The following is a 10,837-nucleotide window of genomic DNA, read 5'->3' on the forward strand; positions in this document are numbered from 1 at the left end:
CAAGCCGATGATGAGGCAGTCAGAGAGGCCACAGAGGCGGTAGCCTTAAATGCCTCTGGGTCAAGGCACAGAAAGAGGGAGCACCCAGAGGACTGAGGTCTGGGGAAGACGGCTGCTGCCAATCTGTGAAGACAATACTGAGCTAGATAGACCAATGGTCTGACTCAGTATATGGCAGCTTCCTATGAGAGCACGCCACACGACTGGGGGGGCAGCCAAGGGGAAATCCACACGACGATAGGCAAGAGACGTGGGTTACCACCGTGGATCTTTGTTTGGAGCATCCCGCATTCCGCCACTCTATTCATATCCTAGAGCAGTGGTCCCCAACCTTTTTGGCAACAGGGACCGGTTTCATGGAAGAGAATTTTCCCCGAGTGTGTTTGGTGTTGGTGGTTTCTGTGCAGTTCATTTCTATTTCTCCTTTTTTTGCTCGCTCAACAAGCGACCAGCTCGGAATGCCAATTCTTGATGAGCGCATGCGTATTGCAACTGTTGGGTTGATACACTTACGCGCCGCGAGGAGCAGAACAGCGAGTGGTACTACGGGTAGTAGTCGATCTTGGCGCGGGTTCAGTTTCACACACACAGGCGAGGCTGTTGTGTGTCGACTCGCGACACCCGTACCTGAGCAATCAACTCTCGCGCTATCACTACACCAGACCTGAACAATCAACCCTCACGCTCCATAAGTTATCCTGTTGCAAGTCGACCGACGGAGCTTAGTAACACACGAGAATGGATAGGGAGAAATCTGCTGCATTCATCTGCGGGGGTGGAAAGGGGAGCAATCTTTCTTTTCTAATCATTGACTCCATCCCAAGTCATTTCCTGCTTACGGAGAACCATCCATTTCACAGGTTCCTCCAAATAATTAACCAAGCACCCTCTTTTAAAAGCAGCGGGCATGCGCCCATCGAGGTCTTTCCCCGCGGCCCACTAAAAAACATGCCTGTCCTAGAGGATGCTGGTTTTCTTCCCGGGATGGAACCGAGACTGCCGATGTGTCCTGGGTTCCCATGATCATGCCAATGTGGGTAACCAGCATTCAACCCCCATTCCTGCGATCACGAGGACCCGCCCAAAAATGGAGATCCCAACATTGGACACAGGAGTCTAGGTCTGCACAACTTTGGTCCTCCTGCAGATGCTGGACTCCAACTCTTGTCATCCTTGACTATAGGCCGCTGGGGCTTGGGATGATGGGAGTTGTAGTCCAAAAACAACTGGAGGGCACAGCCCTGCAGCAATCCAAGGGAGGTCTGACCAGCACAGAACAGAATTGTGCTGCGATTACTTCTCATGATCCGGATCCCACGCTTCTGTTAACGCAGCCTAAGATTGCATTCGCCTTTTTGGCTGCTGCGTCACACTGCTGGCTCATATCCCACTTGTCCACTAAGACACCTAGATCTCTTTCACACCTGCTGAGCCCAGCCTCCTTAATCCTGTACTTGTGCACAAGCAGTTCAGTGTGGAAGTGCCCAGAAGGAAATAAGCAAGAAAATCTTTTGTCTAGAAGGACCCTATGACTAAATAGGCAAGGGATACAGACTGGAGGTAAATTCCCTTACCTTAATAGGGAGCATCCATATGCAACCCCTCTCCCCACATAAGATCAGAGAACCGTAGAGCTGGTGGGGACCCTAAAGGTCTTCTAATCTGACCCTCTGCTCAGTGTAGGAGTACCTAGAATTATGGTGAAATACTCTCAGGTGTGTCTCATGTTAAGAGACCTCTGGACAGGATAACATAGACCATTTTGTTGTGAACAACAGAATAGGGTCATTTTAGATTTTATTTTTATTTCCCCTTCAAGATCCCAGCAAGACACACCGAGAAAGCTTTAGCTTTGGACAGAAGCAAAAGATGATCAAGCCACAGTCTGTTCGGAGATCATTGGGCGGGGTGTCCCCATTAGCAGGGGGAAACCCCACATTTTCATCTCCAAACAGGGAATCTTGGAGGCTTGTTCGAGAAGGCCGGCAGCTTGGCCTAAGGAACCCAGGCTGGCCAGAATTCATCCGGCAGCCGATACAAGCAGGTTGCCAAAGGCCCATTGCAGAGGCTTCGAGGCCCAAGGTTCAGGAACTGGCTGGTTTACACTTCATGGACGTCAACTGCGTATCGTTCAGCCAAGGACGGGACCAAACTTGGAATTCACAGATTTGCTTCTGGAAGGGGAAGGAGAGAGAAAGGGTTCTGTTAGAGCCAGGACTTGTGGGAGATGTAGACCATCCGCAGACCCACATTGGAGAATCCCCGATTGAGCATTAAAATTATGGGATGGCCCCCGTTTTAACAAAGGGAAGCCAGTCTTGGCTTTAGAAGTTACTACTGGCTCCCAGGCAAGTTTGAACTGGAGCAGTACTTCCTTGAGAAAAAGAACCCAACCATTGTAAGAATAGTGCCACGTCCCGATCGGGAAAAAACACATCAGCCAGTAGAGGGCAGGCTTCCTCCAGGATTTCTGGGAACACTTCCTGCTCAGTACTGCTATGCTGGGAAATTACTTGGATTTGTGTTGTGGTGTGATTTCCGAGTACCCAGAAAACCCCGCAGGCAGCATTTCTGAGACAAGCAGAACTTGCTTGGGGGTGTACATGCCACAGACTGCAACTCTCTCAGGACACGTCATGCTTCACCCCAAGTCATTAAAGGGCTGAGAAAAGAACTTGAGAGCTTGGTTTTTTTTCCCTGATGTAGACCTAACAGCAGCAGAAGGAGAGAGCTGAATTCGGCCCCTGTTCATTTCAGTGGGGACTGCTTAGGAGAATCTGTGGGAGACGGCAATGGACTGGATTTATCATTTTGGACACCCAAATATCTGTGACTGGACCCATCAATGCAACTTTGCTTTCTGTTTACACATCCCTATTTTTTTTAATGTAACCAATTGAAAAGCCAGCTAATTTCCTGGTATGGGGAACTGAACACACATTAAGATAAGAACGGATTCTATATAATTACTCTGACTCAGTTAACTCATCCAGCACATGTAAGTCACACCTTCTGCTTGACGGGCTCAATTTCGTCAATCTTGTCACTTCCGTGTCATGCTCTAATGGCTGCTCACGTAATCAAATTGACCCATACTAAAAATAGCCTTGGAGGCCACTCTGCACCATGTCATTAACCAGTGGGACTGTCTGTCACAAGATGTGGGGATGGCCACTGGAAAGCCAACTAAACGAGAAAGGCTAGATCAGTTCAGAGAACGGTTCAGAGAACCGCCCTGAGCCATTTTGGAAGGGCGGTATAAAAACTGAATGAATGAATAAATAAATAAATAAAACAGGTCTCTTCAATAGGTCATGACAGATAGAGCCTCTGTGTACAGAGGCAGTCTACCTCCACGTGCAAGCTTATCTCGTTGCGTTCATCTGGATGTTACGAGGAAGTGGAGAAACCTATAGGTGGATGCAACTTTGTGCTTGTCTGAATGTGCAGTGAAACGCCCACAGGTTACCTTGGGCCAGGAGGTTTTAAGTTTGGGTCCTCTGATGGTGGACTACAACTCCCATCATCCCCAGCTGCAGTGGCTGCCATTAAACACAATTAAAACAGGTTGGTTTTTTAAAAAGTGTTGACAAAAGGCATAAGAAAATAGGTATGTAAGACATGGGTTCCCAACCGGTGGTACTCCAGATGTTGCTGAACTACAACTCCCATCATCCCCAGCCACATGGCTGGGGATGATGGGAGCTGTAGTTCAGCAACATCTGGAGTATCACAGGGTGGGAACCCCTATCTCAAGCCTGCTCAACTTTGCCCCCACAAACTGGTTTTGGACTACAACTCCCATCATCCCCAGCCACAGTAGCCAATAGCCAGGGATTATGGGAGTCGTAGGCCAACATCTGCAGGAGGACCCAAGTTGAGCCCTATCTTAAGCAATCTGTTTGAAGGCAGCCAGAGAAAGAGAAGCTCTTATATGGATATTCCAAAGCCCTGGGGGCAGCCACAGTAAAGGCCCTGCCCTGTGCCGCCACCCAACAAGCCAGTGGTCGCTTCTCACCCCATTTGCTAGAACTCTGTTTTGAGAACTTTGGTTGGCAGGCTAGCTATGCACGCACTTTATAAAACAAAAATTCACAACAAAGTTTCACCACTGGTCACCAAACTGTGAAGCGGCACGGCCCGTTTTCGAGATCCGGTTCGAGAGAACCGTCAGCAGGAAGATGCAGGCAAGATGCAGATTGCTGATTTCGACCAGAGATCCGGGTGCTTCAGATTCTTTGGACGATGATTCATGAAGAACAGGAACATACCACGTCAATTATCTTATGGTTGCCCAACAATCGAGGTTGACACCCATCTGGCAGCCCCAACAGGGAAGCCGTGAAGTTGGCGTTAGAAACACACTCAGAGCTCTGCACGTATTTGGGCTCCTGGGCAGAGCACCGGGCTCTAGGAAGTTTTAACCCTGCCCTCCTCTGCACTGAACCCAGAAGCAGGAAAAAATGGCTGTTTCTCCGACTCATTGATGCTATAGGGTCCTCAGACAAAGACAAGGTAACGGGCTAGAACAGGAGTTCCCAACCAGTGGTTCACTAGATATTACTGAACTAGAACGCCTATCACCCCCAGCCACAATAAAAGACATTCGATTCGAGGTTCGGCAAATTCGAATCTCTCCGAACGGATCCCCACTCTATTCAATGGCTCCAAATCGAATCGATTCAGGCGAATTCCACACACATCCCTGGGCTAGAAGGAGCCCATCATTGACAGAAAGAGTATGGGGCGCTTCAAAACCTCTCGTGAAATACCGGAAGTGAATTGACCTGGGAAGCAGAGTGGGCTTGTATCCTGTGGCTCCTGAGAGCAGGACTAGAACAACGGGTTGCTGGTCCTGGGATAGCAAGCCTGAATTGTCGCCTTTGCTAAGCAGGGTCTGCTCTGGCGTGCATTTGAATGGAAAGCTAAATTTTATTATTTATTTATTTATTTAAATATGTGAGCACTACATAAGTGAGCACCCTTAAGGGATGGGCCACTCTGGGACGAGCACCTGCAAGTTTCCTCCCTGGCAGCATCTCCAAGATAAGGTCGAGAGGGATTCCTGCCTGCAACCTCGGAGAGGCCGCTGCCAATCTGTGTTCACTGCAATACTGAACTAAATGGACCAAGGGTCTGACTCAGTATAAGGCAGCTTCCTATGTTCTGAATTAACAAGGAAACAGGTTTACTACAACTAGGCATTAGAAAATATTCCCTTATGGTCAGAGCCATTGTAGTTCAACAGCAGCTGAGGGCCATGTTTGCCCAGCCCTGCCCTAGTAAGAGGCCCAGGCACAGAGCCAGACACACAGTGGCATGTGTCCGGCCCCTCCCGGTGGCCCTCCAGTGATGTTTATTCCAGGCCCTGCTAACTGAGCAAAGAGGCACCTTTTAAAGTGGCGATTCTCTTATATTTCGCAGCGGGGGAGCAACTGGCCCTATCCATCCCCAACACAGCATCCCTCCAGTGGCTGTTGCTGGTATCTGCCTTGTGTTTATTTTTAAACTGTGACAGGGGGGCAGGGGGCCATCTCATTTATGTATTTTTCAATGTAAACCACTTGGAGAACTTGGGTTGAAGAGTGGTATATAAAAAGCCATCGTCGTCAAGCGCTGCCCAAAATGACCGGGAGAGAGCTCGGTCGGGACTCTCTGGAGCTCAAGGCCACGCCCCCGTGCACATCACACGCACGGGGGGTCTCGGCGGCCTTTTTCATTGGCGGCCCGGGTTCTTTGAACCCGCTTGGTCAATGGTGGCTCCGCCCCTGAAGAGGCCACTTGTATGTTGACTACCAGTTTCTAATCGTACCTGCTGTTCTGCGTTTGGGGGCAGCGGGCACCGCTCTATGTCGACAGCAGTCAGTCTTCCTCCTCCTCTGTTCTTTGCACAAGTTGTGTTAACCACCTCGACCGTCAGGTAATATTTAATTCCTGCCACCACCTAGTGGGGGGGAAGATCATTCTTACAATCCAGTTGCATATCAGCATCTCTGCAATTCACACTCGAGAGAGTCAAAGAGGCTAAATACAATGAACATGCAATCACCCCTAACTTGGCAAAGAGGCGCCTTTTAATGTGGTGATTGTCTTTATTTAGCAGGGGGAGAGCAACTGGCCTTCCCCTCCCCAGCACAGGACCTCCAGTGACTGTTGCTGGTGTCTGTCTTGTGTTTCTTTTTAGGTCGTGAGCCCTTTGGGGACAGGGATCCATCTGATTTGTTTATTCTTTCGCTGTGTAAACCACCCTGGGCCATTTTTGGAAGGGCGGTATAGAAATCGAATAAATATAAATAAATAATAGATCAGGTCTCTGCCCCAAAGTGCTTACAATCTAGTTTTTAACAGTGAAGGAGACAGAGAGGGGAGGGACGAGACGAACAGTTAAGCTCATCCAGATGAGTCAAGGGTCTGACTCGGTATAAGGCAGATCTTTCTTTGTATATGCCTTCATAAGTTAGGGGATCTGTATATTCCTTCCTAAAGGAATATTTGTATTCCTTCCTAAAGCTTTGTATATTCCTTCCTAGATAAGTTAGGGGATGAGGCCACAGCTCAGTGAAAGAGCATCCCTGGATCAATTTCTGGCAGCTTTTCCCAGTAGGGCTGGGAGAGAAACCACCTTAAAAAAAAATAAAAAATCAGGGAATGAACCTGATCCATCAAGTAACTAAAGTAATATGAAAGATCAGGAAGAATTATAATGTAATCCTAAATTAATTATATATACACATAAAATCAAAGTATGAATGGATATTTTAATAATAAAAGTCAATGGTACTCCACAAAAAAATACATTTAAAATTAACAAGGACTTTAAAAAGAAAACAACCCATAGTATACAAGAAGTCCTGATGGCCAAATCATTTATTCTTGTGGTTCCAAGTGAATTCCAGACCTTGTAATTCCTTATGAAGTTTCAACCTTTGGTCTTCCTCAGTGACTATTCTCATATATTATATTATTAATATTATTATTTATTATTTATTATTTATTGTGCTCTCATGAGGACAATAGACCTTCAAACACCTTCTAATCCAAAGACGTTTTATAACAAGGGCTCAATCTCTTACAGAAGAAAGATGTGTGAGAGCCAGCATAGTGCAGTGTTTAGAGTGTTGGACTAGGACCGGGAAGACCCGAGTTCGAATCTCCATTCAACCACGAATCTCTGGGCCAGTCATGTATCTCTCAGCCTAACCTTCCTCACAGGGCTGTTGTAAGGATAAAAATAACCATGTACACCACTCTGAGCTCCTTGGAGAAAGAGCGGGATATACAGTGGGTATTGAAAAGAATCACCCCCTTCGATAGACCTTAAATTCTGGTTCCCTTACATCCTGAAAACGAAAACACAAAGAAAATTCCCTTCACCAGCTGTACTTATCCAATGCAACCTATAACACCCAACTGAAAAACATCACAATTACAGTCCAGAAAAAGTGTCAGAAATAAAAAAACAAGCATTATTGAGATTGAAAAAGGATCACCTTTTGAACTTGAACAGTTCTGTATGGAGGAGTGGGCAAATATTGCTCCGTCTAGATGTGCAAGGTTGATAGAGAAGTATCCCAACAGACTCAAGGCTGTTATTAAAGCAAAAGGTGGTTCAACAAAATATTGACATTGGGGGGAATGTCAATATTTTGTTGAACCACCTTTTGCTTTAATAACAGCCTTGAGTCTGTTGGGATACTTCTCTATCAACCTTGCACATCTAGACGGAGCAATATTTGCCCACTCCTCCATACAGAACTGTTCAAGTTCAAAAGGTGATCCTTTTTCAATCTCAATAATGCTTGTTTTTTTATTTCTGACACTTTTTCTGGACTGTAATTGTGATGTTTTTCAGTTGGGTGTTATAGGTTGCATTGGATAAGTACAGCTGGTGAAGGGAATTTTCTTTGTGTTTTCATTTCAGGATGTAAGGGAACCAGAATTTAAGGTCTATCGAAGGGGGTGATTCTTTTCAATACCCACTGTAAGTGTAGGTATTATTAAGAGAGACCTTGGGAAAGTTGTGAAAACTTCTTTGGATTAGGAAGGCTTTGGAAGTTTGAAGAATTGTCATAGAGGAAGCCCAAAAGTCGAAATGGGTCCTTTTCCTGTTCTCAGACACCACTGGGGGAAAGTTCGCAATGTTCTACTACTGCGTCACATTTCATTCCTATGCTATTGTTCACTGGTGCATTTAACACACCCCACTGCTGTTGGCAAAGAAATGATTTACGAAGTGGCCATTCCTGGCTGCGAAGAGATAAACCAAAAATGTAATATCGGGAAGATCTCTGTGCTAACATGTTCAAGGGTCCGTAACCTATCCCACTGTTTTGTTTGATTTTTTCAGGAACCGTTCCAGCCGATTCCTTCCCATTTTTTCCAAACATCCTGCCTTCTCTTCCGCAATGAATAAGTTCACATCAGTCCCCGCCCATCAGAAGGGTAAACACGGAAGATGTGCTTACTGAAAGTTAGGCTCTGAGCCTATCCCTTTTCAGAGCACTCAAAGCCCTTGGTGTTTTATTTTGTTTTACTGGGGGGGGGGGGAGAGGGAGGCAAAATTCAAGAGAGTGATTGAAGTGGAGCTGTTAGAGGTCCCAAGTGGGAAGGCACACAGGACCCCACCAGTGGCTAGGGCCAGTGTCGTCCTTGCTCTTTCTAGCCGGCAAACCCTTTGCGGGGAAGGGAACCCCCTTCTTATTATTTCTTTTCTGTGCAAACCACTTTGAGAACTTTTAGCACTTACTTGCATTTTGATTTCGATTTGATTTTGCATATCGATACACCACCCCAAACTCACATCTCTGGGCAGTTTACAGTAATATAATAATTGTAAAGATTGTAAAAATGACACAGTTAAAATATTAAAATTGTTAAGATGTTTTTTAAGTTTTTGTATATGTTTTTAACTAGTTTTATGTTCTTGTAAAACCACCCAGAGACGAAAGTTTGGGGCGGTGTACAAATCTGATAGATAAGATAGATAAATAAATAAACAAACAAAATATTAGTAGTAGGAGTGTAGAGAGTGAAGGGATTGAGAAAAGTCTGTGAGCATGGGAGGAATCTCCCCCCCCCCCAGCACCCGTCCCTATCAAGGCTGCAGAAGAGCAACCTTTCACTTAGGGGTGCAGAGTTTTGTTTATTTGTGTGTGTGGGGGGGTATTGTCTACCTGGGTTTATTGTTTATTTCAGGGGGTTATTGTTTATTTGTTTATTGGGGTGCATAGTTTTGTTTATTTCGGGGGGGCAGGGAAGACACTTTAAGGGGGAATAAATATGCTTTTCAGGGGACAGGGGAGCACTTTGGGAAATAGTTCAAAATAACTTAAGGGGATTCCCTCCCACCCACCCCAAGGGGTGTCCTTGGGGCCCCATTTAAATTAACGGGAAGGGGACTCCGCAGCGGCTGATTTGCCCCTGCCAGGGTTCTTTAGGGACAGCCCTGCTGCCCCCTAGGGGGCTCTCCCTCTTCTGGGCACACCATGCCTGCCCCAGTCTCCCCGCTCCGTGATATTACTTACCTGGCTCTGCGCCTTCACGACCCGCAGCGCCCGGCTATAGTAGAGGCTGTTGCTCCGCTGGTTGTAGGCAGCCAGGGCGAACTGAGCGGCCTTCTGCACCTCCGGGTCGGAGACGGGCTGCTCCTGAAGGCCCCCCGGCATCCCAGCCTGCGCCGTCAGCGCCGGCAGGAGGAGGAAGACCAGCAGCAGCAGCCGCGGGGCGAGGAAGAAGCGCCCAGGTGAGCTCCGCTGCGCCATGACCGAGATGACGGAGCAGCCGCAGCAAAGCATGAATGGGCAGGTGAGGCGCTCAGCTGGGGGACCAAGCGCTGCGGCCGGCCAATGGGGGGAAAGAGAAGCACGGGGCCACGCCCACACGCGGGCCTGGGAGGGGGGTGCGGGACTGCAACTCCCGTCATCCCTAGCGCCAATGGCCGGTGGATAGGATTGCGGGAGTTGTAGTCCGACAATCTGGGGAGCCAAGCTTCATGACGTCCCCTTGTTTGGGGTGTGGGGCGGAGGGGGGGTATTTGAGTTCTCCCCCAAAGTACTTCCCTGCCCCCGCAAAAACATTTTTATTTTATTTTATATTGTTAAATGTAGATACCGCCTTTCATTAAAACAATCCCAAGGCGGTTTACGGCAGAATTTAAAAACAAGATTGTAAAAATGGCACAATTAAAATATTAAGCTCAAAATATAAAACCAATCTGATTAAAAAATTTAAAACGCAGGCATAAAAACAATACAAAATACAAAGTACAAAGCGCAGCAGCAGATACAATCATATAAAAGCCTGGGTAAAAAAGCCATAGTTACCAAAAACCATATTTACTCCACCTTAAAGTGTCTTTCCTCCCCACTCCCAAAACAAAACAAAACAAAACACCCTTAAGTGAAAGTTTGCTCTTCTGCAACCCTGATACGGAGGGGAGCTTGAAAAACCACTCTTAAAGAGTGTTCAGGACAGTGCCTAGACCACCAACCCTGCAAGGATTGCTATCCCCATTCCGCAGATGGGATGGGAATCAGAGATCTTGGCTTGCCTAAACCCGCACCCAGTTCAAACCGGTGCTGTAGATGCTTACTAAGGTAGGTAGGAGCCCCACTGAATACATTAAACCACCAGTTCTCTCTGTCCGTTTGCTCACCCAGGCTTTTCATTAGATACGGTTTCAATTGTGTTTTAATAGCTTTAACTTTTTAAATTTTAATCGTTGAAATGTTTTGATCTTTGTATTGGTTGTTTTTATTTTCTGGTAAGCCGCCCAGAGAACTTGAGTTTGGGGCGGTATAAAAATATGCTAAATAAATAAATACAGAAATAAATTAAA

The 10,837-nt window shown here is 46.7% G+C and overlaps 1 protein-coding gene across 1 annotated transcript; it reads right to left on the reverse strand.

Annotated features, from left to right (window-relative positions):
- Positions 1–1,780: 1,780 nt before the first annotated feature.
- Positions 1,781–9,842, reverse strand: LOC128337309 (cystatin-like). The gene is made up of 3 exons (XM_053278121.1): positions 9,525–9,842; positions 5,813–5,944; positions 1,781–2,174 (listed from the first exon to the last, which is right to left on the reverse strand). The coding sequence occupies exons 1-3, from the start codon at positions 9,792–9,794 to the stop codon at positions 2,085–2,087; spliced, it is 492 nt and encodes a 163-aa protein (XP_053134096.1). The 5' UTR covers positions 9,795–9,842; the 3' UTR covers positions 1,781–2,084.
- Positions 9,843–10,837: the final 995 nt, after the last annotated feature.

This window comes from Hemicordylus capensis, chromosome 14, assembly GCF_027244095.1.
Source record: "Hemicordylus capensis ecotype Gifberg chromosome 14, rHemCap1.1.pri, whole genome shotgun sequence".
Classification (NCBI taxonomy): domain Eukaryota; kingdom Metazoa; phylum Chordata; class Lepidosauria; order Squamata; family Cordylidae; genus Hemicordylus; species Hemicordylus capensis.